The sequence below is a fragment of the Sciurus carolinensis genome, chromosome 6 (genome assembly GCF_902686445.1).
Source record: "Sciurus carolinensis chromosome 6, mSciCar1.2, whole genome shotgun sequence".
NCBI lineage: Eukaryota > Metazoa > Chordata > Mammalia > Rodentia > Sciuridae > Sciurus > Sciurus carolinensis.
Window position 1 is genome coordinate 66693516 of NC_062218.1, and position 26758 is coordinate 66720273.

Sequence of the window (26758 nt, forward strand, 5' to 3'; positions counted from 1 at the left end):
TCCTTGTTGACACTTGTGTAATCTAGAAGGATTCTTTGTGAGGGCTTTTGAAAGAGGGAAGGAAGGTAGAGGGACAGGAATTGGCATTTATTGACTATGCTCTTTGCTGGCTGCTTGGAGAGGGACCTTCTATGAGCCCGAGTAAGAGAAGCATTGAGTAAGAGGAGATTGCAACTGGTTGGGAACCCTGGGCCAGTAAATTTCTTTGGCTTTTGTTTCCTCATCTGTAAAACGAAGATACTGCCTGGTTAGAAGGAATTGATTATGGTGCAGGACATCAAACACTTGGCATGTGTCTGACACATAGCGGGCATGCAGTAAACCATCTCTGTTGACTTGGTATTTTTGAGGATTGTGGTTTTTGTTTCCATCAACTATGAACAAGCAAAACATCATATAATTACTTCTTTTAAAACTGGCATCTTCCAAAGGGGCCACAAGCCAAGGAATGTAGGCAGCCTCTGAAAGCTGGAAAAAGCAAGGACTTGTGTTCTTCTCCAGGGCCCCCAGAGGGAATGCAGCTTGCTTGACCTGCTTTAGACTTCTGACCTCCAGATCTGGTTTTTAAACTTTCCTCTCCCCTCCCAAAATACCTAGCATGTTCCAGTAGACAGGCTACATGGTTTGGGACTGTTTAAATATTTTAATACATTTAATTTGTGCTTATACCTTCATTTTGGAAAACTTAAAATGCTTGGCCCAGATGACAAGTTATAGAATTGGATGTCCCCTGGATATGATTCTCCTGGATGCTGAACTTCTGTTGGATATAAAATATCCACCCATTTTGAAACTGGTATCTTAGGTATTTAAATTATTCATTTATCAAAAAAAGAGATATGTGTGGAGAGCGGAATAACACTGTGTGGGGGACACACACCTGGAAAGCAAGAGGGAAGAGTCATCTGCCTACTCCCACCCCACGTTGTTCCGAGTATTGCCACACAGGAACTCCCCTGTGTTGTCCGAGCAGGGAGGGCTGGCACTGCATTTCCGGCTCAGCACCAGCAGGGAGGGAGAGCAGGAGTGTGGATGAGGTGCTCAGGCCTGTAGCTCACTGATGCCATTAGAGCATGCCCGAATTTCGTCCTAGATCATCTGGGGACTAGCCCACCCAACTTACCTCCAGGTTCATTTTGATAGGTAGTTTGGGACAAGTTGGCTCCTGTTCTGAATTGGCTCCTGATGCTTCTCTTGTGCGTTTCACAAGTGTCTTCCTATTTCTGCCATCACTTCTGTCCAGCTCAGCAGCCTGTTGTACTGCACAGCCTCACAGATCAAATCCAACTTCCCACCCAGAGAAAACTGACCTCTTGCATTTTGTAGTTTCATACCTTCCATGTCTATTTTCTTCTTTTTTCATGAAGAATATTTTGATTTTTTTAGGGCCCTTTCACAAGATGATCAAGATGACATTCACCTAAAATTAGAAGACATAATGCAAATGGTAAGTTCAGCCACAGTTTTATTGAACACAGAGACTCGCACACTGCCTCTCAAAGGTAAGCAGTGCACTTGTAGCTGATCACCATGGTTGACATGTGTCTATCTGTGAAGCTCTGGGAGGTGCACCAATTCTGCACAGGGTGTGGCAATTGGTCAGTGATATTAAGGTTGGCTTCGCTCTTTCTTTCCTAGCTAGAATCTAGTGCTGGGCTTCATACTCCCACAGATGGGGCCGTCTGCTTCACAGACCTGCAGTGAGGTGGTGAGCACCTTGCTCCCGCCATGTTTCACATTCCTCCTTCATCTTTTACAGACTGACTGTTCGAAGGCCGAGTGCTTTGAGACCTTGTCAGCCATGGAGCTGGCTGAGCAGATCACCCTCCTAGACCACGTCATTTTCAGAAGTATTCCTTATGAGTGAGTGGCGCCTCTCGCACCAGCAAGGCTCAACTGCAGTGTCTGGCCTGCAAGCTGGCATTGTCCTAAGGCTGCTGTGTGTGTGTGTGTGTGTGTGTGTGTGTGTGTGTGTATGCAGTGGTGTGAGTCTTAAACTTCAGATTGCTTGGCCTCACTTGAATCTCCAGAGGGTTACTCTTGGGTTTCTATATGTGCTGGGGTTACCATAGAATGTGAATTGCTGTGTTCTAGCCTTGAATTACAGAAGCCCCTGCATAATTATAAGAGCAGTTTTCAGACTTTGGGCCTAGAATCATTTGAGCTTGTTAAAAATGTCCCTCGGAAATTCTGATTCTACTAGGTGTTTTTTGTTTGTTTGTTTTTTGTTTGTTTTGAGGTCCAAGAAACTATCTCTTCAATGAGTGATTCTGAGGAGTCCAAGACCCTACTTTGAGAAACAGTGATCTAGTAAACACTGTAAATTCGGCTACAGTTCTTTTCTAACTTGCACAAATCAACAAGTGTTGTGAGCTTTATGGCCATGGACCCACACATAGCCCTTCAGTTTCCTCCTGTGTAGAACAGGGAGGTTCTTGAAGCCCCTTCCAGCTGTCATACTGAGTCGCCCCCAAAACAAGGCCTTTGTTTAGACAAATGGAGATGTTGGCACTTGTCCTTCATGAACTAGAGACTATGGTGGAGGCAGTGGAAGGGCCGGGCAGGAGAGAGGAATGCAATCTATGTCAAATGTGGAAGAAAGGACTCTTGATGGTTGAGGGTTGGGTGTGGACAGGGTAGATGGACTAGAGGCATGAAGGGAAGGACCAATGGATGTCCCTGAAGACTTTTCCTTATTGCATTTTACCTTTTTCCCCATCCCTGCTCCAGTACCCATAGACCCGTTCATGAACATGAGAAAAAAAATTAAAACAGGAATGCAGCTCATCAGCTGTTCAAATGAATCTGATGACAAGCTGAAGACCTGATTTAGGAACCACGGTGTCCTCTGCTGCCCCCTCACTTTCTCACTACACTCCAGTGACATGACTTCTGTGGAGGAAGAGAATAATCAAAGCCAAAACTTTGATGGTGGCCCTTGGCATGTCTCTTCCCGAGACTCCCACCTCTCCTCCCTGTCTTCTCTGTGTGAATGTCTGCCAATTATTTTCATCCACAGACCTGGCACACCTCTCTATCCAACACTACAGGACAGGAGCAGCATCAACGACAGCAAGGGCCAAAGAAGCTTGCACAAGGATTCAGTCAACATTTCTGTATTGAGAATGTGCCAGAGTTTATTTTTTACTGCAAAATAATTCCTGTATGATTGTTCCTGCCCGTGAATGCAGTGGACAAGCAGGGACACTGTTCTGAAGACAGACCTCCCAACCAGACTGAGCTTTCACGCTACTTAGCTGCCCGGTCAGGTGACTGTGCTGCAAGAGTGGCAACAGGGAGCATTTATTTGGCTCTTTGCACGTGTGCTGGCCTGAGCTCTGGGGAGAACAAAATGAAGTCCCCGCCCTTGGAACCTGTGTTCTTTAGAGAATGTTAGAGCAAAGGGAAAGAAAAACGTTCTGTTCTTGATTAACATTTTTGGCAGTGATAGATTTTTTTTGGTCCTCTGCTAAGGCTTAACATTTTGAGAAGCTAATCCAGGGAAAACAGTCTTGGTTTCTGAGTTAGTACTTAACTTCTTTATTTTTTTCATGTTGGTGGTAGTTTTCCAACTTCAGAAAAGCCTTTGCAGGGACAAAGTTCCAAACATTTGCAAGAGAAAACTGGAGACTAAAAAAAATCTGTTTCTTTTTGGCATTGAGAAGTGAAATGCTAGAGTCGACGAGCTACAATTCATTAGAGATGATCACTAGCAGCAGGTGGACGTCAAGGAACGTTCCAGGCATTGTCAATGTAGTGTATCTCATGTTCATGATGATCATGTAGGATCATAGCCACTGTCTCTTAAAAACTTAATTGGTTTTTTTTTTTTTTTTTTTTTTAACTTTTCAGAGAGTTTCTTGGGCAGGGATGGATGAAGCTGGATAAAAATGAAAGAACACCTTACATTATGAAAAACAGCCAACACTTTAATGATGTGAGTAACCATGAACTAAAACCTTGGGCGTGTTACAGGGATATGAGTATTGGGGTCTTCAGATTCCTTCTTTGAAAACAAACTCTAAAAGCAAAACTGATGGAACTTTAAAGAAAAACTTAAATATCCTCTAACAGTTCATAGTGATGTGATGATTGCTAGTAATTTCCTGATGTAACAGGTTCAGTTTTGAGGGAACCCAGCTCTGGTAAGTGCTCAGTAGTGTTTGTGTTGCTGTTATTATTTTTATCATAATCATTGTGGCTTCTGGGTCATACACTAACTGACAAAACCAGCAGCGCATGTGTCACGGGCCCCTGGTGGTGTTGGTGACAGTAAGATTGAATTGCATGACTCCTCCTTGTTATTATGGAGTATTCAGTCCAAATCGCATTCCAGCACTGGAAGTGCTCTTAGAACTCGATCACATTGCCGCTGGGCTCTGCACAGTGGTGACAGCTGCCGCTCCCAGCTCTGCCTTTCTCTAGCAGTAAGACTGGGAGTTGCTTTTTTGCCTACTGACTTGTAGTTGGTTCTGTTCTAATAGTCTTAGTCCTGTGGGAGAATAAGTAACAGATGTGGAAGTGTCTTCAGTTCTGATCAAACAAAGGGAAGGCTCCCTTTCCAATTGCACTAAACTATAGTAGAAGGAATAATGATGGTGTTTTAAAAAACAAAGGAACCCCACAGGTACATTAATAAGTCATCCAAAATTAAAATACAAAAACAGCATAGACTCCCAAGACAGTGCCCTGCACAGGGTGTACTCAGAGCGCGCCGATGCTCAGTGGATTCTGTTGTGTAATGGGCTTCGCTGCCTCTGCTGCTGAAGGGCAGGGTGCATGACTATCTGGGCCACTTTGAGAAGCAGGTTCTGGCTATGGAAAATAAAGCTTCAATACCTGTGTTGTGCATACATTTGGAATATACTTGACTCTCATATCAGAGGTGCAATCTCAGGCTCCAGACCCACATATCTTCTCCACCTGGATGACCACACCTTGGTGCAGATGGAACCCACCATCTGCACCCACCCTGCCAAACCTGCCTCTGCAGCTTCTTCTCAGTCTTGGGTGATGGCCTCATTATATATCACTCCCCCGTGCCTGGGATCTAGAGGTCATCTCTGACTCCTTTTCCTTCATTTACCTTGCCCTTACCATCTCCCCAACATATTCCTGAAAGCCAAATCTACCAGCATCTCAGACCTTTCCTCATCCCTCCTCCCATATTGCCACAACCTGAATTTGACTTCGTCCTTTTGCTCCTGGAGCTTCTAACTGCTCTCTTCCCCGCTGTCTCACTGGGTCCTGATGTATTCCATATGCCATGTCCCAGGAATGACTCCTCTGAAAGGTCAATCTAATTATGTCACTCTGGCAAAATCTGTCAGTGGCTTCCCCTCACCTTCAGGAGATGGTCTCATCTCCTGGTGTCAAGAGCCCCTCCCATCTCTCATCCTGTCTCTTGAGACCCCTGTGTTCCTCAGAGGGCAACCAGATCCTTCCACCTCTGTCTCTTTATTCTTCTATTTTGATGGGAAGCAGAGAACGGTTCTTCTCATCTCTCAAAATGCAATGCAGGCATGACCTCTTTCCAGAAGCCTCCCCTGGACTAGACCAAACACCCCATTCTGTCTCCATGTTCTCAATCCCCGCCATGCCTAGGCATAGCTTTGCATTTCTCTTAACGGCATTTACTTGTTCATCTTCTCCCTCCCCTCCCCAGCCCACCTAACTAGCTCGGAGTGCCTTAAGGTTGGGTGTTAGATATTTGTATAATGAAATACCCAAGATAATTAACTCATAAAGAGAAAAGGTTTACTTTGGCCCACAGTTTTGGAACCTCTAATCCAAGGTTAGGCAGTCCCATTGCTTTGGACCTCTGGTGGGTGTGTCAGATAGCAGTGGTAGGGAGCGTGGCAGAGCAAGTTGCTGTTGTCATGGCTGGGATGCAAATGAGTGGAAGAGGAAGGGTTTTGTTACTACAGTCCCCCACAAAGGTAGGCTCCCTGCAACCTAAGGACCTCACACAAGGTCCTTCCTTCTGGAGGTCCACAGTATCTTCCAATAGCACCACCCTAGGAACCAAACCTTTAACATCTGAGTCAGTTAGGGACACTTCTTTTTCTTCCTGTTCCCACCACCTAAGACAACTTCCATCCAGTTCCTCAATGATTATTGGCAATAATTCTTCACCAAAATTATTGATTAACAAAATCACCTGTTCCCCCTGCAGACTGGATCCAGACCACCCCTCTCACCACTCTGAGGATGAACAGGTCCTCAATGAGTAGTACCATAGTGGGTGCTTTAGTGAATGTCACCTTGATGACTCTGGGGCATCAGTAGTGCTTACAGACCTTAGGAATCATGCAAGAATGGAGTCCCCATCAGATTTAGCATATCAATGCAAGATTACACACCCCGTGTTCCCTTTGTTAATATTCCTAATTTGCCCCTTTCCTCTCCATATTGCAACAGTTGAGTTTCTTAAGCTGGCTTTAATTAGCAGAATGACAGTACTTAGCCCTGAGGCCATAGGTCCTTTTAAATGCCAGTAAAATATTATAAGAAGGAGAAAATGTTCTCTCTTCCTCTGCAGCCAAGTGTATCTGGTTGGAGAGTTGATCAGTTCAGAATTTGGTCTGATTGGGCGCGAGTGTGTTTTCTTTCCCTGTGATAACTGAGGCATCCCACTGTTGGGGGCCAAGGAGTGTGTTTCCAAGGAGTGACATCCATGGTCGATAAACACTGCCTTCCTTGGGAGTTAGGAATTTTGATAAGGATAGAATAATCTGATTTAGAAAATCACCTTTCCCCACAACGAACTAGATTCCAAAGAATCCTTCTCCACGCTCTAAGGGTGACCAGGTGCTCGGTAGTTTAATGTTAATCTTATCACAGACATCATTCCCTTAGAAAGTCGGTAACCAAAGATGGAACGTGATGTCCACACTACAGAACACCCTCCTTTCCTGATATGGCTGCAGGAGTTCAGGTACCTTGCCTACCTGCACTTCTCTGCTCTTAGACAGCCTTTCTCGGCTTTTTGCTTCTCAGATGAGTAACCTGGTGGCCTCCCAGATAATGAATTACGCCGATGTCAGCTCCCGTGCCAACGCAATCGAAAAGTGGGTGGCGGTGGCGGACATTTGCCGATGCCTGCACAACTACAATGGCGTGCTGGAGATCACCTCGGCCTTAAACAGAAGTGCCATCTATAGGCTGAAGAAAACCTGGGCCAAGGTGTCCAAGCAGGTGAGCATCTGAGTGCGACACAAACTGCTGCTGAGAGGAGGAGGCTGGGAGACGAGAGCCAAGATAAATATTACTAATTAGGAAATCATTAGCTGAAATGAGCAGCCTGGTTGCCAAAGAAAGGTGCCAACATGGGTAATTACCGTGCTCTTACCACTTAATTAATTCCACTCATGTGCATTTCCAAAACATTCATTCAAACATTTGTGGGGAGAGCCTCAAGCAATGTGACTTTCAGTCAAGAGTTGCTTCCTCAATGATTTCGGGAGGGCACCCTGATTTCAAGTGATGACCAGGATCCATTCTTTCTCCCCCAAAGTTGGGGTACAAATGTCTTAGGGCCAAAGACCTCAGTGTTCACCTTTTTCTTTGTCATTCATGTAGCAGATTTAAAGTTTTGGCAAAATGACTGAGATGTGCACAAACATGATTTGCTTAATTTTCTTTTATTGTGGTCAGCTTGCCCCCTGCCTGTTGTTTTCATTCAGATAATTTGAAGATTCAAACCACAATTCTTCCCTGCCCTTTCTTCTGGCATTCTGCCTGGGTATTGGTGGGTATTGGGAGGGCTTCTTTGGGCTTCTGGAAGGCTCTCACCCCTGACTTCCTAGTGGTCCTTTTCTGACTGTCCCTGGGTAGAGGCCTCTGTGGATTGCCTGTGCTGGTGGACATGTACTTGCCCACCTGCCCAGGAACCACCGTGCATGGTGGTTGAACCCAAGCAGCTGGGCTGACCCAGTGAGAGCCTGCTGCTGTGAGCCTGTGTCTCTCAGGCTGGCTGCCCCTTGGGGATCCTGTTGGATGTGCACCCTCTTCATTATTACTTGACTACCTCAGGCCCTCACACGGGGCCTTGGGGGAATTTTCCAGGCTCCTTCATGCTGCTTTGGTGCCAGTGGGTAGGAGGGTCAGTGTCGGGTACTCTCTGCCTCACCCTCCCCCACTCCCCACTATGCCTACCTTGATGTGCCCACCAGTGCTGGTGAAGGGCTTGTGCAGGATGCCATTTTTAGGGGACCAGACTAGAAGAAGAACTTAACTACATTCTGCTGACATGTCCATGGGACTTTCAGTCAAGAGTCACTTTCTGAATTGTTTAAGCACATGAAAAGAAGCTTCCTGAGGATTTCAACCCCTCTCTGAGACTCGTTATTTCTTACTCCTTTCTATTTTTGCTTCTGTCTCTAAGCCTTTCCCTTAAGTACAGGAAATGCTGTAAGTTCTCCATGTAGCTGGAAACCAAACCTAAGTCAGAGTCTTCATCCAACTTGGCTTATTCCTTAGGAAAAGTACAGTGCTCTGAGAATCTGAACTTGACCTCTTAGAGCTCACAAGTCCCTTTATTATAGCAAACCTTGGACTTTGTGAAATAAAAGCCAGCTCACAAGTCCCTTTATTATAGCAAACCTTGGACTTTGTGAAATAAAAGCCATAGTTTTTAAATACTATTATTTTTAAAGTATTTTATTTGGAGATGATTGTAACTTCATATGCAGTTGTGAAATAATATAGATATGTCCTATACATTGCCCCCACCTTCTCCCAGAGGCGACCTTTTTATAACTGTAGATAATATCCCAACCAGGAAGTGAATGAACTTTGGTATAATCCACCAGTCTTACTCAGGACTCACCAGCTTTTCATGTCTCTGTGTGTGGAGAGGCATTTAATTCTATGTACTTCTATTACAAGGGTAGATTAGGGTGACCGCCTCCCCAGTCAGGATACAGCACGGTTCCACTATGGAGGTCCCTTGTGCCATGCTTTGATAGCCATAGCCACCTTCCTTCCCCATTCCCTGACTTGTAGCAATAACTAACCTGTTTTCCATCTCTATAATTCTGTCACTTCAAGAATGGCATATAAATGGAATCATAGAGTATGTGATGTGTTTGAGATTTGCTTTTTTTAAACTCAGCATTAATTCCCTTCAGCTCCATTTAAGTTGTTACATGTATCAATACTGCATTCTCTTTTATTGCTGAGAAGTGTTCCCTGGTGTGGATATACTACATTTTGTTTCATCATTCACTCCTTGAAGGACACTTGGGTAGTTTCTAGATCAGGGCTATTATGAATAGAGCTATGAACATTCATGTAAAGGTTTGTGTGAACATCGGTTTTTATTTCTCTGGGATAAATGTCCAAGAGTGCAGTCGCTGGTTGGTGTGTGTTTAGTTTTATAAGAAACTGACAAACTCTTTCCCAGAGTGGCTGTACTATTTTACACTCCTATCAGAAATGTATGAGTGATTCAGGTTCTCCGCATTCTTGCCAGAATTTGGTATTATAAATTTTTTTAAAAATTTAGCCATCTTGACAGCTCACTGTATACTTTTTAATGGTTCATGATGTTAAAATTCTTTTCATGTGCTTTTTTGCCATTTGTATATCCTTTTCAATGAAAGTTAGTATATAGACATTCAGTTGTTTTTTGTACATTGATCTCATATCTGTAAACTTGCTGACCTCACTTAATAGGTCTAGAAGGGTTTTTTTTTTTTGTAGATTTCTTGGAATTTTTTACGTAGACAATTGTGTGATTTATAAATAGGAGCAGTCCTTTCTTAGTTTATATGCCTTTAATTTCCTTTTTTGCCTTATTGTTCTGATACTTCTAATGCTGCATTGACTAGAATGGCAAGAAAGTACATCTTTACCTTGTTCTGTGTCTTGGGGGCAAAGCTTTCAGTCTTTCACCACCCAACCTGGTGGTTTTTTTGTAAATTTCTTTATCAAATGAAGGAAGTGGTCATCTTTCCTTAGTTTTCTGAGAGTTTTTATAATTAATGGCTATCAAAATATTATTTTGAAGTGAACTTTAAACACTTGGGTCAGAACCCAAAAGCTGGACTCCAACCCCTGCGTATGGCTGTTTTGCCCCAAGCATCAGGCACTGGCTGAACAGAGCCTATGGTCCTGTCCCGCACTTCATCGGGGTCAGGAAGGCACGCCTCAGCCTTCTTCTCTTCCTTGTTTCTTTTTTCCTTTGAAACTGGCACTAAGGGATCACCAAAACTTTAAGAAAGCTTCCTGGCTTCTCTATAGTTGACCTAAGTGATAGTCTTGTCTTTGAGAGGATACAAATTCAGGGATAACCAAGGGTTAGGGATGATAGACTAATATTAAATGTATTGTTTCAAATTTTCATGTAACAGCTGAGGAGGCATTAGATAGATTATACTATTTCAACCACATGTATGAGTCACTCCCTGTGACCTTAGCAGGCTGAGCTCACAAAGAGACCTCCAAAGAGACCACTTGTCTGGCCAAGCACCTCAGAGAGCTCTTAGGAACTGTGCAACTCCTTTCCAGGCCGAGGCAGGGTGGTCAGAGCAGCCTTGCTCGGGGCTTACCAGGTGCTTTTCCCATGGGATCTGGGGCATCAGGGCTCAGCCAGGCAGCCTGGGAGTGGATATCACCAGAAATAGGTTCTCATTCCCAAAGGCCACTTTGCCATGGAAGAAACTCCAGATCAATATCAAAAATAATGTGCTTTCTCAAGAAATAAAAGCAAGAATCAATAACTGGGATAGATTCAAACTAAAAAGCTTTTTCTCAGCAAAGGAAACTATCAGTAATGTGAAGATAGAGCCTACAGAGTGGGAGAAAATCTTTGCTACTCATACTTCAGATAGAGCGCTAATTTCCAGAATATATAAAGAACTCAAAAAACTCTACACCAAGAATACAAATAATCCAATCAACAAATGGGCTAAGGAAATGAACAGATACTTCACAGAAGAAGATGTACAAGCAACAGATATATGAAAAAATGTTCAACATCTCTAGTAATAAGAGAAATGTAAATCAAAACTACCCTAAGATTCCATCTCACCCCAATTAGAATGGCGATTATCAAGAACACAAGCAACAATAAGTGTTGGCAAGGATGTGGGGAAAAAGGTACACTCATACGTTGCTGGCAGGGTTGCAAATTAGTGCAGCTACTCTGGAAAGCAGTATGGAGATTCCTCAGAAAGCTTGGAATGGAACCACCATTTGATGCAGCTATCCCACTCCTTGGCCTATACCCAAAGGACTTAAAATCAGCATACTACAGAGATACAGCCACATCAATGTTCATAGCTGCTCAATTCACCATAGCCAGATTGTGGAACCAACCTAGATGTCCTTCAATTGATGAATGGATAAAGAAACTGTGGCATATATATACAATGGAATATTATTCTGCCATAAAGAATGATAAAATTATGGCATTTGCAGGCAAATGGATGAAATTGGAGAATATCATGCTAAGTGAAATAAGCCAATCTCAAAAAACCAAAGGACGAATGATCTCACTGATACGCAGATGATGACACATAATGGGGGGTGGGAGGGGTTAGTGTTAGGGTTAGGGTTAGGTTTAGGGTTAGGGTTAAGGACGGTGGCAAGAATGGAGGAAGGAAGGACTGTATAGAGGGAAAAGATGGGTGGGAGGGGAGGAGGGGAGGGAAATAATAACAGAATGAATCAAACAACATTACCCTATGTAAATTTATGATTACACAAATGGTATGCCTTTACTCCATGTACAAATGGAGAAACAACATGTATCCCATTTGTTTACAATTAAAAAAAAATAATGTGCTTTCTTAGTGAATATGTGTTATACTTTTCTAAGAAATTGATGATCATCATCATAAAAGAAAGGATTTAGAGTTCCTCCATTTTTCTCTTAACCCTCACCCCCCAACCCACATTATGTATCGTCATCCACTTACTAGGGAAAATATTTGGCCTTTGGTTTTTTGGGCTTGGCTTATTTCACTTAGCATGATATTCTCCAACTTCATCCAGAGCAAATGCCATAATTTCATTCTTCTTTAAGGCTGAGTAATATTCCATTGTGTATATAAACCACAGTTTCTTTATCCATTCATCTATTGAAGGGCATCTAGGTTGGTTCCACAATCTAGCTATTGTGAATTGAACTGCTATAAACATTGATGTGGCCGCGTTACTTGTACGATTACATGAATGGTATGAATCTGCATCATATACAACCATAGAAACAAAAAGTTGTACCCCATGTGTGTACAATGAATCAAAATGCAGTCTGTATAAATAAAAAACAAATAAATAAAAAATAAAGACTTTAGAGTAGAAGATATTGCTCAGTCAATACCAAAGCAACCAAATATGCACTTTGAGAGTTTAGATGAACATGGGAAAGATTCATCCTGAAAACTCCCTGACAGGAGACCTTTCCTTTAATAGTCTATATTCTGCACATGCTTTTCAGTTCTTCAGGTTCTTAAATTTTCTGTACATTACAACTTTTCTTTTTTAAACATTTTTCTTTCTTTATGGCTAAATGTGTGCATAGAAGCACTTCCTTTTCTCCCCAAGTTGTTCTTTTTTTTAAGCATGCCATCATGCTCTGCCTCTGCACGGAAATCCTATCACACAGTGACCTTTGTTCTGGTGAAGGTCTCAGTACCTGCCACTGCAGTGGAGAGCTGGGTATCTTTTGGCAGTTCACTCTCTGTTGTGGTTTAGATATGAGGTGTCCCCCTAAAGCTCATGTGTGAGACAATGCAAGAAAGTCAGAGGTGAAATGACTGGGTTATGAGAGCTTTAGCCTAGTCAATGCATTAATCTGCTGATAGGGATCAACTGGGCGGTAATTGCAGGTAGGATGTGACTGGAGGAGGTGGGTCATTGAGGGTATGCTTTGGGGGTTTGTATTTTGTCCATGGTGAGGGGAGTCTCTCTCTCTGCTCCCTGGTGTGATGTCCTGAGCTGCCTTCCTCTGCCTCACTCTTTCTGCCATGATGTTCTGCCTCACTTTGGGCCCACAGGAATGGAGTTCACCATCTACGGACTGCAACCTCTGAAACCGTGAGCCTCCAAATAAACTTCCTCCTCTAGTATTGTTCTTGTCAGGTATTTTGGTCACAGCAGTAAAAAGGTTGACTAAAACACTATCTTACCAAACCATGGTATTTTCATGACATACTAAGTTTTTTCTTTCTGTTTTAGACAAAAGCTCTAATGGACAAACTTCAGAAGACTGTTTCATCTGAAGGAAGGTTTAAAAATCTCAGAGAAACCCTTAAAAAGTATGTCTATCTTAAGTTCTTCATACTTTAGAAATATGTTTACCTAATCTTGAAAAGTGTTTGAATGGTGACCCACCTCCTTCACTGCTGGAAGGGAAAAGCACGTAGGAAAGCATTCCCGTAGTCTCAGCATTCTGGAGTTTCCTTCTCACTTGGAACTCTGTGGATGCAGTAAGCATCTTATAGGTGCACTCATGGTATGCAAAGCACTCCAAATAAGAAAATGTCACCAAATAAGTTTCTTGAGTCGGTATTTCCTAATCTAAGTCCAACAATTTCCTGTGATTTTTTTAAATTTAAATATTCTAGCACATGTGATTATTATTTCTGGATCTCTCTCTCTCTCTCTCTCTCCCCTTCCCCCCACCTCTCTCTCTCCTCCCTCCCTCCCTCCTTCTCTCTCTCCCTCCCTCTCTCTCTCTCTACACACACACACACACACACACACACGCACACACACACACACGCACACACACACATACAGCATAGAATTTATTCTCCTGCAACTAATTTTCTCATGATGTAGCACGTGAACTTGACTCACTCTGGCAAAGACATTAGTCTTGTGATGGTATGAGTGAAAGAAAGCTTAAGAGTGATAACAACAAGAATAGCAACAACAACAACGATAATGTAAGAATTATTTACTGAATGTTTCCTGAATGACAGACTCCATGCTAAGTGCTTGATACATCTTATTTAAACCTCACAACAAATCTAAGAGATAAGCTTTTCTGTCTCCATTTTAGATGAGGGAACTACAGTCCAGAAAGTTTGCTCAGTGCCACTGACTAACTGGTTGACTGGGATCAAAACCCAGTTCTTTCTGCACCAAAAGTCCATGTTCTTAGCCTTGGACCTCTTTCAGGAAACCAGTTATTCCCCTCCCCTCCAAAAACAAAACAGGTGACTCCCTTTCATGAGAGCTGTGATATCAGTTAAGTCTCTACTTTCTAAAATATTGAAGTACTAACTAAAACAGAGAACAAGTTTACTATAGTGTGAGTCTCTGACTGTAGTGATTTCCCACCCAGTTCTTCATGATGTTCGTCCACCAGTGAGGTGAACATAGGGGTTTTCCCACATACTTCTGTTCCTCAAAAAAGTATGGCCAATTTACAAGTGCTGCAAACAATTCCTGCTAGCAAACATTTTGTATTTGTCCCTAAGTTATCCTGTTGTTGGGATATGCCATGCTTACATTAGTAAAGCATGGGCTGTAATTTTGTATTGTATTCTATTGTGAAATCTGCATATCATGAGTGTGTATCTGACAATGAAATAAAAAGTCTTTGTTCCTCAGGATGGAAGCAGCGTAGTTGCTTCCTGTTTAAATTGGGGAGGGAAATGGATAGTCATGCAGATGAGCGTGAGAACAGTGCTTCTTGGTCTTGCAGTTGTAACCCCCCAGCAGTTCCTTACCTTGGAATGTACTTGACGGATCTGGCATTTATAGAAGAAGGAACACCAAACTTTACTGAAGAAGGCCTTGTCAATTTTTCCAAAATGAGAATGGTAGGTGATAATCTTATAATTGACTTGTGTTCATGACTTTAATGGCTTACAGAGAAGAAGCTCGGTAAAAAAGTCAGTGTTTGCTTTTTAATCTCAAGGGAGAAGAGGTGGGGAGACTGGGGCTAATACTTCCTGTTGGCTTATTGAGATTTTTGGCAGTCTTTTCCGCTTGCCATCTGGGTCAAGGGGATGAGAAATAAAACTTCAAGGATGACTTTCTAAGTCTGACCCATGGTAGATAGGAGCTGAAGGCTTCTTGCTGGACAATCGGATTCTGAACACCAAGTTAGAAGCAAGGAGCCACGGACAAGGGCACCCAAGGTGTCCCTCTCCCAAACCTGTGACCACCTGGTACCAGCTGCTCCTCCAGTTGTGGATTCAGTATCTTCTTGCTGTTGGAATCTCATACAGTTCCTAGAAGGACAAGAAAGCCCCAGGCATAGAAAATCATGAAGTGGGCTTCACCTGCTGGAGGAAGGACTCTGGGAAGAGGCCTCAGAGGAGTGCCTTGTGCTACAGGAAATACCTTTGCTCTGGTTTTGTTACTGTTGCTATTTTTTCTCTCCTCCTGTTAGATATCACACATTATCCGAGAGATTCGACAGTTCCAGCAGACTGCCTACCGAATAGACCATCAGCCAAAGGTAAAACACTGTGGTTGTGAGGGAATTAAGAAAGAAAAAAGAAAGTGGCAATTAATGAATTGGAAAACAACAGAGTTGATCGGTAACACCAAAACTGACTCATGGAAAGGACCAATAAAGTAGGAAATCTTCAGCAAGCCTGAAAGGAAAAAAAAAAAAAGACAAAAAGAACATCAGTGCATCATCAAGTTCTATCGATTTTACATCCTCTATTTCATGTGAATCTTCCCCTCTTCTTCTGTTTGCAACACCATTCCATTCCCAGTATTTTACGTGTGTGTGTGTGTGTGTGTGTGTGTGTGTGTGTGTGTGTCTCACTGGGGATCAAACCAGGGCTTCACACATATTAGACAAGTGCTCTACCTCTGAGCTACATCCCTAACCCTCCAAATGCTTTAGAATGCAAAATCCAAATTACAAATTACAGCAGGCACAGCTCCCTGAAATACAAAGTGAATTACACCCCCTGCCCCCCACAAAACATCTTATTGTCTTCCTATTGCCCTTAGGATAAAAAAAAGGAGAAGAAAAATTCCTGATGTTACTAAGAAGTCTTGTGTTGCTGTGTTACGTGGCCCTGGCTTTTCTTCATTCATTTCACATGATATACCTCCTTACTCTCTCTGTCCCAGTCACAACTGGTCTTTTTCTTTTTTTAAAAAAAAGGCTATTTTTAGGGGCTGGGGATGTAACTCAGAGGTAGAGCACTTACTAGCATTTGTGAGGCACTGGGTTTGATTCTCAGCACCACATAAAATAAATAAAATAAAGATATTGGGTCCATCTACAGCTGAAAAGGAAATTTTAAAAAGATTATTTTTAAAGGTAGCTTTAGCTATCTGATATCACAACCAAGGAGGTAATACAAAAATTTCTACATATCTCACAGTTTTCCCTATCATTAACATCTTAACATTAATGTAGTACATTTTAAAATTGATGAGCCAATATTGATACATGATTATTAACTGAGGATCATAGTTTATTCAGATTCCTTTATTTTCTAAAATGTTTTTAATAGGGCTTTATAGTTATATGTAATAGTGGGGTTCATTGTGACATATTCATATATGCATGGAATACAATTGACTCCATTTTAATCCCCAGTATCTCACTTTTTCTCCCCTCCTCCTTCCTCCTCCTGCTCCCCTTCTTTTAACCTAGTGGTCTTCTATTTATTTATTTATTGTTTTTTAATTGGTGCTTTATAACTATACATAAATGTGGGATCCACTGAGGTTTATACATACATGTGCATAGCATAATTTGATCATTTTCTTTCCATAGTTCCTTCCTTTTCCTGGCCCTCCTCTCTCACCCTCTATCCACTTCCTCTACTCCACTGATCTTCCTTCCATTTTCATGATATCCACCTCTTTTTTTAAATTCCTATTTCTCTCTAGATTCTACAAATCAGAAAACATTTGACCTTTAACTTTCTGAGTCTAGCTCATTTCACTTAGCATGATATTCTCCAGTTCAATCCGTTTACTAGCAAGTGACATAATTTCATTCTTTTTGTGGCCAAGTACACTGCATTGCATATATATACCACATTTTCTTTATCCATTCATCTGTTGATGGGTATCTGGGTTGGTTTCAAAACTTGGCTCTTGTGAATTATGCCACTTTAAATATTGATGTGGCTGTATCACTATAGTATGCTGAGTTTAGTTCTTTTGGACAAATACCAAGGAGTGGGATAGCTGGGTCATATGGTGGTTCCATTACTAGTCTTCTAAGGACAGATTTCTTTACATTTTACCTAATGTAATTTCTCTGTTTCAGGATTCATTCATATCATATTTCATTTAGGAGTCAAGGCGTCATAAGGTCCTCTTGGTTATGGCAGTTTCTTAGGCTTTCCTAATTTTGATGATCTTGACAGTTTTGAGGAGTAGTGGTGGTTTTCGTTTGTTTGTTTTCTGCAGTGCTGGGGGTCAAACCCAGGGCTTTTGCATATTAGACAAACTCTCTAATGCTGAACTACATCCCCAGCTCAGCTCACACATTTTGTAGGATGATTCACTATTGGAATTCATCTGATGTTGTACTCATGATTGGGCTGAGATTGTGGGTTATTGGAAGGAAAATCACAGAAGTAAAGTACTATTTTCATCACTTCATACTGACAGTACATACTATCAACATAGGTTATGACCTTTGATGTAACCTTCATCTTCTGGCTAAGCTTGGGTTTGTCAGACTTATCCTCTGTTAAATAACTCTTTTGTCCTTCTTTCCCATACTGTACTCTTTGGAAGGAGTCACCATATGCATCTCACATTCAAAAGTTACATCCCAGCCCTTTTTATTTTTTATTTTGAGACAGGGTCTTGCCACGTTGTTGAGGGTCTTGCTAAGTTGCTAAGGTTGGCCTTGAACTTGCCATTCTTTGGTCTCAGCCTTCCGGATTGCAGGCAGATGCCATTACATGGAATTCTTGTGAACACAAAATTTATTTATTCTACCCCCATTTACTAATTTATCCAATCATTTATTTATTTATATGAATAAATGGATTTTATATTCTGGGTGATAATCCAATAATACTTCTCTCATTTTGTTGTTGAAATTGTACGATTTGTACGACAGAGCATTGGGTGCTCTGTCATTGACTTATTGTACATGCCCCCATCAGTGTGGCATTCTCTCTTTTTCTTTTCTTTTTTGAGGACTTACTAATTTGCCGCCACTATAAGATACTACAGGCTGATCTTATATGTTTCTGGCCCCAATGCTAGAATCCGGTATTTCTCCTGAAACTCTAACTCCTTGTATTGGATAATGGTGTTAGAAACCAAGATATAGATTCTTGGTATGCTCATGCTACAGAGGCTCATTTCTCTTAGGTCCTCAAGAACACAGAAATACATGTGTATATACTAACCCATGTTCATATGCATACAAGTATTTTCATGTGTACCCAAATGTATTTGTTTTAAGGTGTACCCAACTTCACACCGAAGCCTCCAACTCTGTTCTGTCACACTTGAGTCATCCTAGCCCCACTGATGTTTGCATATCTGTAAAAGTTAATTCCAACAGTGAGAAATAGACTCTTCTTTAATAGCCCCTCAGTTTTGCTTTATTTCAGTTTGTTACAGGGTTTTCCATATTTCTGTCTGAGATGCTCTTCTTTCTGCATTGCACAGTTAACTTGTTCACAAATTAGGTATCACTTTCTCAGGAACTCCCCACAATTTTTAGCTTTTATTGCACTAAGTACCTCTATTTTCCAACACTCACTGCTAGAGTTGCCACTTTACCTGTATCCATGTGCCTGTGTGTACACATGTAACATCCATTGAGGGTCAGAATGAGCCTGTTGTGTTTAGTTTTATAGCTCCCCAGCATCTTGCATAGTGCCTGGACTGTAATAGATAATAAATGCCTCTTGAATTAAACCAATTCAGGATAAAACACAAGGTTGTCATTGTCACTGTTACTGTTCAGTTTTGGGCTGGAAAAAATAGTCAAGCCAATGATGCAATAAAACGTTGTAAAGGGGTTAAACATTTAGAAGGTGAAGATTAAATGTTATAATTCATAGATGATTTAACCAGCTCTCTAGAAAATTCAAGAGAAAAATGGATTAAGGGAGCATAGCAACCTAACATGAAAGCCAACAATTTTCAACACAGGATAATACCAAGCTGAAATTAAAAAAAAAAAAAAAAAAAAAAACAAAACCTCTCATTTGAAAAGCAGCAAATCAGCATGGTTGCACACACCTGTAATCCCAGCAGCTCGGGAGGCTGAGGCAGGAGGATGGAGAGTTCAAAGCCAGTCTCAGCCAAAGGGAGGAGCTAAGCAACTCAGTGAGACCCTGTCTCTAAATAAAATACAAAATAGGGCTGGGGACGTGACTCAGTGGTTAAGCACCCTGAGTTCAAACCCTGTTACCCACCCCCACAAAAAAGCAACAAATCTGTTATGCCTAGGATTATGTGGAACAAGTAGTATATAAGTTCTTTATATGCATGAACTGAAGTACATGCAGGAGGTACTGATTAAATAACTCTATCAAGTTTATAAATTAGAAGACTTATTATATAGATGTCCTCAAATTAATCTGTACATTCATTGAAATCCTAATCTAACCCCAAGACAGCTTTTCATGGAAGTTGACAAACTTACTCTGAAATTCATAAGGAATCTTAAGTAGGGGGGAAAAAAGAACTTTGTGAAAATAACAGCATGTGAGAATTTTTCCTTCCAAATACAAACATATATCCTAAAGATAAAGTAAATAAAATAGGATGCTATTCCCATAAGAAAACAAATTCAATGGAGTAAAGTCCAGATACACATTTTGTCAATATGAAAATCTAATATGGGATAAAGAAGGAACTTACCAAAAGTGCCAGAGAAACTGACCACCATTTAATAAGTGGATTAGGAATTTGAACTCTGCATCTTATACCATTCAAAAAAATAAATTTTAGATGAGTTTTTTACTTAGATATAAAAAGAAATATTTATATTATTCAAATAAACAGGATGCAACATTTATGACCTTTAGATTTGAAAGACCATCTTTACAGAATACAAAAACTTTTAAAGACAAGCTTGATAAAGTTTACTACACAAAATTTACTACATGGAAATGTCATTCTGTAAGACAATGGACAATTACTTATAAAGTCAAAATGCAAGCAGTAGACTAAGATAATATTTTCAACACATAAAGAGATGAAATAAAAGTATTCATATAAATATGAATTATGAAAAGCATAAACAACTTAATAGAAAAATTGATACCTCTGTGAGCATTTAATTCACAGAAGAAACAAAAATGGTCAATAAATATTTGAAAAATGCCCAACTTCACTTATACAAGTTGCAAATTATAATATCATCCTCACCTGCTAGATTAGCAAAAATTCAAAAGATTGATAATATAAACTTTAGTCAGGATATGGGAAAACAGGTACTGTCATGTACTACAGTTTTAGTAACTTTGAAAGTCATTTTACATCATCCTTTAAAATTAAAATTTGTAGGGCTGGGGTTGTGGCTCAGTGGTAAAGCACTTGCCTAGCATGTGTGAGGCACTGGGTTTGATTCTCAGAACTGCATAAAAATAAAATAAATGAATGGAGTTAGAGAATATCATGCTAGGTGAAATAAGCCAAACCCAAAAAACCAAAGACTGAATGTTTTCTCTGATATGCAGATGCTAATTCACAATAAGGTGGGGGGACAGGGAAGAATAGAGTTACTTTATATTAGATAGAGAGGAGTGAAGGGAGGGGAAGGAGTATGGGGGTAGGAATGATAGTAAAGTAAAACAGACATTATTACCTCATGTGCATATATAACTGCATGACCAATGTGATCCTACAATTTGTATTTTCAGAAAAATGAGAGATTACACTCCATTTATGTATGATCTATCAAAATGTATAAATGCATTCTACTGTCATGTACAACAAATTAAAACAAATAAAAATAAAATAAAGGACCCTCCACAACTAAAAAAAATATTTAAAATTAAAACTTGTACATGAAGCAACTAGAACTTGTGTATACATTGCTGGTGAGAGTAAAATCACACACCCATTTTGTAAAACTGCCCTTGGAGTTTTCTTATAATGCTGAGTATGTATTAAGACCCAATAATTTCTCTCCAAGGGGGAAATGAAGATATGCCTATTAAAAAGCCTCATGTAAAATGTCCATACATTTTTTAATAATAGCCTCAAATTGGAAACAGTCCAAGTGTCCATCAACAGATGAGTGGATAAGTGGACCGTGGTATATTTCTACAATGGGACACTGCTCAGCCATGAGAGTAAATGTCCCTGATACAAACCACAGCATGCATGAATCTCAAAACGTTTATGCTCAGTGAAATAAGCCAGATAAGAATGAGCTTATGCTGTATGATTCCATTTATATGCAGTTCCTTGGTAGACAAAATTAATGTGTGATAGGAATCAGAGCAGCAGCTGCTTCCGTGAGCAGATTAACTGGGAAGGTGCATGGAGGAGCTTCTAGGGGTGATGGAGTTCTGTGTCGTGTATGTATGTAAATTACATGGGTGCATACATTTGTCAAAACTGATCAAATTATTCATTGCTCTTATATACGTTGTATCTCAATAAAAATAGGGAAATATTTTCATGGAGAATACCCTATGCCCCAACATTTTTATTTCTAGTGTCATTTCCTTTCATTTGATTGCTGGTGCCTACCCAAGCATAGCATTCATATAAGAGCATCAGGAAGCTTGCTAACAAGGATTTCCCTGTAACTGTAATGGGGAAATATCGACAGCAACTTAACATCTATCAATGTAGATCATTAAAGAAACTGGTATATCGCACTATGAATACTGTATGGCAGTTAGAACTCTTCGTATTGACATAGGAGCATTCCATAAGTTACAGTTAAGAGAGGAAAAGCAGAATATAATGTAGGACATGCTTTCAACTATTGAGGACAGGGGAAATGGTTTCTGAAGTACATGTAATGTCTGTAAAGATACAGTAACACATTTGGGAGAATACACACCAAATGGTAACAGTGGTGCCTCTTGGGGAAGCTACCTGGGACAGAGGTGGGAAAGGACTAGAGATGTTTGATTTTTTTAAAAAAGAGAATATATTGACAACATTTTTTAGTTCTATGAAAATTTTAAATGTTTAAGAGAAAATGTTGAATGGGTCAGATTCCATTCCGAAATGTTTGTACTGGCGTTCTCAAAGAAATGCAAGCTGTGATGTCTTTTTTTCAGGTCACACAGTACTTGCTTGACAAAGCCCTTATCATAGATGAAGATACGCTTTATGACCTGTCACTGAAAATTGAACCTCGACTCCCTGCTTGAAGATCCGGCCTTGCCCTGAGACCTCGGCATTTCCATGGAAAGGGGACAGACAGAACTGTGCATGCCATGCCTCACACGGTGCAGCGGGGACTGGGGAAAGGCAAAGCCAGTCTCCTGTCTGCACTGAAGAAGATGGAATTGGACTGAATTTCTGTCTCCAGCCGGAGCAAACCCCAGCTGTGTGGGTCAAAGACAGCTGCTTCAGCCTTGGGTGGGAAGATGAAAAGACTGATGCTGTAAAACTGATGGTACATTTTATGTAAGGGAATGTAAGATGGGAAAGGCTTGTAGCCACTTTCATGAAGCTGGTAAGATGGTAAATTTCCCTCTGTCCCATGTTCTATTAGAACTTGGAGACAAGGGCCCGCAGAAAAGACCTGTGACGTTTCTCTGGCACTTCACTGGCCTGGGCACACCTGCCAATCTTCTCCTAGGATTTATCTGCTTCCATGACATCTCCTTCCATTACAAGCTTCACAGAAAAGCCGAAGCCTCCTCTCTAGGGCCAACACATCAGTAGTGCCAGTCTCCAGCATGTGCATGGTTCTCAGTGCATTATAAATATTTATATTTGAGGAATGGTGTGTTCTGAAACTGCCTTTTCAGTCTTTAGGCAACAGGACAGGAAAAAAAAAATGTTAAAACACAAGTGGATTTGTTGGTAACATTTCCTTAATCAAAAACATTAGGCTGTGCCCTAGAGGATTTCAGCCTCTGACCATCTTGGGGTGGGGGCGGGGCTTCTTCCTGAGACAGGTGGTCCTAAGAAGCTCCCCCCTTGGAGAGGCAGCTGCAGAGTTTGCAGAAAGGTGCATGCCACCTCACCGACAAAACTGTGGAACCAGATAGAAGGCCACAAAGTGCTATGGAGAATAATGAGTTTCATTGCTAAGTGAAAATATATACCTAAAAATCATCTTTGTACCTCGTTTTGCTTGTTTCCTTTTCTCCAGTAGTATGATAGGAATCTTCTGATTTACACAGACTTTTTTTTAGGCTCACTATGAGCATTGATTGTATTTTTAAAAAACTGTTCTGTGGGATTTTCTTTTGAAAACCCACACTTCCATGTGCTGTTGGTAGACAGTTCTCCCCAGCCCCAGGCATCTTTGAACATGATTTTGAGATCTTTCTGAGTGAGAATCCTGTATAGCGTGGGAACTGAGTGCAACCACCCAACAGCTCTCACGGCTGAAAACCAAGTTCAGGGGTTAGTCCTGCTACCCAAGCCTGGGGAAGAGGCTTCAGTTTTACGGAGATTGTCAGTTGTGGAAGAAACAGGGCTATCTCATCGTTTACCTCCCTCTTCTCTTCTCAGGGAGACTACTGCTTTAAAAGAAGAAAAAGAAAACACGACAGTTATTATTACCTGAGCCTGTTGTACCTGACATTTTCTCTTGAAAGCATGAAGCTTATTAATGCTATGAAAAATTGATCTGTCTGGCTGTTTTCCCTCTTCCTTTGCACTTTAATTCTTTTGGTAGAGCTAACAGCTGATTATAAATTCCACCTGCTGGCTCTTAAGACCCAGTGGAAGAGCTGGCATTGATAATGTATTGTAGAAGTAGAGAAGGTACATTGTTTTGCACAGTGAGGACCATCTCTGTACATACTGCATAGTGAAATATCAACTAAGGAAAAGAAAAAATATAATATATGAAGATCATTCCAAAAATATTTTCTATAGCTCATATTAGCCAACAGTGTAGCATTAGGCCCAAGAAGGGTTAATTATGGATGCTGTACTTTTTATTTTTTAAGTTGCTTGTTTGTTCTCTTTAATTTCAAACAAGAGGTTGACCGCATCTCGATGCATGCTGAAAAGCATGACTGTGGGATTCTCACCATGCATACTTTGTGATTTATTTCTCAGTGTTCAGAAACTGAGGGCTTGAAAAAAATACATGTCAGTTGCATCAAACACCTCAAGTTCTTGCAGAAGAAAAGCTAGGTAAGGTTAGCTGTCTTGGCTCAAAAAGAAAGAAGTGTTGGAAGGTGAACTAAAACCAGAACAAATCCATGAGAGGACCACACACAAACCTAGTACCTAGCTTCAGGCAAAACACCACTTGGAAAGGTCAATGCCTTTACACTACCAGGAGTCTCACAGTCCTCTGGAGGGGAAGGGATACCTCTATGTGCACTTTCCTTGGAAGCTTGGACCCTTATTTCTCTGACCCAAATGTCCCAGAGGCACTGCCATTTTTATTAAAGAAAAAGAAGAGGAGTTTCAAATGCTCCTCCTCTTTTGGAATGCAGCTTTTCCTCACTAGTGACAAAACTTTTGAGCCTGTTTCCTGTAGAATGTTGGAAGTGCCTCTCGTGGTCAGACATGACTTTTAGCATCTTATTGAGTTTAATGCTAACTTTCTGTTTTCTTGAGTCACGTGGCCCTCCTGTTTCCTAAAACTAAAGCGAGAGAATTCCTCCTCCAAGAGAATTCTTTTTGACAACCTGCATGATGTGTGGGCCAGCTGAGATAGGAATGCATGTTTAAAATAATAATAAGGGCTGGGGTTGTGGCTCAGTGGTAGAGCATTTGCCTAGCATGCATGAGGCCCTGGGTTCAATCCTCGGCACCACATAAAAAAAAAATAAAGGTATTGTGTCCACATACAACTAAAAAAATTTAAAAAATAATAATAAGCAGAAAACCTCAATTTGGCCACATTTAAAATTCCCCAGAACAAATTCATGTTGTCTCTTCTGACTGCTAAAGTCTCGGTCTTCTTCTAAGCCTTATGTATATTGTGGCACACATCGTGTGCTCGCCTGGCTCTGCCTGCCTATATTCTATTCTATAAGACAGGTCCTGGGAGTGGGAGGTCAGCCTCTATCAGTCAAGTAGCAAACATGCATACTACAAAATTAACCCAGAAAATCAGAAGTAAAATCCAATTTCATGCTTTCAAATGAATACTTTTTGTACTGTCAGCGGAATCATCATGAGGTTTGTAGGGAATGCCTTTGGTGATTAACTAAGACATTCAGTTTTGCTACAGGGATAAGTCTTTTACCTAAGCTGATATATTTTTTGACAGATTCAGGCATGAAGTAGAACGTTGTCACTTTTCCTTAGTGTTTCTGTGAAGGAATTTAAAGAGGAAATTTTAAACTGCTCTTGCAGTGTTTCCAAGCTGCTCTCATAATGTCCCCATTGCTGTCCAATTTCAATGTACTACTTATAAACAAACGAAACTCATGGATACTGGATAATTTGGAAGAGAAAATCCATTATGTGCCTATTTGGAATGTGTGGTGAATCAGTATCTCTTTTCTCACATTGTGAAACAAGATCTTGGGCCAGCAACAAGCAGGCAGCTTTTAACTAAAAGAAGTAATACAGTAGAGACGTCATTCCCAGTAAAGTTAACTTTCATTTAAAAACAAAGGATTTCCTTACTTTTCAAAGTTTGATATTCCCTCTGAAAGAGGATCTCTCTTTTCATTTTGAACTGCATGTTTTATAACAACCTGCAAAAAATGTTTACTACTATTGAAATGGCATAAAAGATAAAATATCACTGAGTATGGTGGCATACGCCAGTAATTCCTGCTACTCAGGAAACTGAGGATGGAGGTCTGCAAGTTTGAGCCCAGTGTAGGTAACTTAGTGAAACCCTGTCCCAAAATAAAAATAAAAAGGGTTGGGGCTATAGTTCTGTGGTTGATTGCTTGCTGTGCATGAGTAAAACCCTGGGGTCAATCCCCAGTACTGCAAAAAGAAAAAGATAATCTACTATTTATGACCAGACTAATGTCCACTGGCAGAAGGACTCAGTAAGTGAGATTCATTTTCATTTCTGTATGAAATTTTGTAAGTTTAAATAATGACTTGATTACAGACACCACTGTATGATTCCTGGTAATAAATCTAATCAGAGTGTCAGTTCTCAGTGCCCACTGGTGACTTAAAATGAAGAAGGGCAGAGTGAAAGTGGGAAACAGTCTTCTTGTTTAGGTGTAAACACATGAATGATTCAGAAAATTATTCATCTCAGGTGCCACACAGCATGACATTAACATTAGGATTGATTGTACTGATCTGATCTGCTTGAGGAAAATAATAGTTCTACTTAATGATGTTGAACCACTGTCTTCACATAACGCATTTCAACTTTCATTAGAAAGCTAGAAGTGAAAGTGTACTGGACTAGGCATCCCTGCCCTGAGTCCTAGCCCAGATCTGCATCCGCTAGCTAGAAAACCGTAGGCCAGTGTTTACACCTCTCTGAGCCTCAGTTTCCTCATCTGCAAAATGAGGTCAATCGTAATTTCTGTGTGTCTACCTCACGGGGCTGTCATGAAGACCAAATGGGTTAGAATGTAAACTGTAAAGTGCTGTCCAAATGTGAGGTAACCTGATTACCATCCTTAGCTCTCTTTTGCAAAGGAATTAAATGTATTTCTTTATTATTTGTGTGTGTGTGTGTGTGTGTGTGTATGTGTGTGTATGTGTGTGAGATGGACAAACATATGTCAGTTGGAGAAGCATATTG

The 26758-nt window shown here is 40.8% G+C and overlaps 1 protein-coding gene across 2 annotated transcripts in view; it reads left to right on the forward strand.

The window, feature by feature from the left end:
• The window catches only part of Rasgrf2 (Ras protein specific guanine nucleotide releasing factor 2), a 237870-nt gene extending 211112 nt beyond the window's left edge, over positions 1 to 26758 (forward strand). For both annotated transcript variants that reach the window (XM_047556829.1, XM_047556830.1), the window contains exons 20-27: positions 1387 to 1447; positions 1760 to 1863; positions 3853 to 3937; positions 7000 to 7197; positions 13186 to 13265; positions 14663 to 14780; positions 15356 to 15424; positions 22167 to 26758. In XM_047556829.1, the coding sequence (XP_047412785.1) occupies positions 1387 to 1447; positions 1760 to 1863; positions 3853 to 3937; positions 7000 to 7197; positions 13186 to 13265; positions 14663 to 14780; positions 15356 to 15424; positions 22167 to 22259 (808 nt within the window). In that variant the 3' untranslated portion in view covers positions 22260 to 26758. The remainder of the gene's footprint in view (positions 1 to 1386; positions 1448 to 1759; positions 1864 to 3852; positions 3938 to 6999; positions 7198 to 13185; positions 13266 to 14662; positions 14781 to 15355; positions 15425 to 22166) is intronic.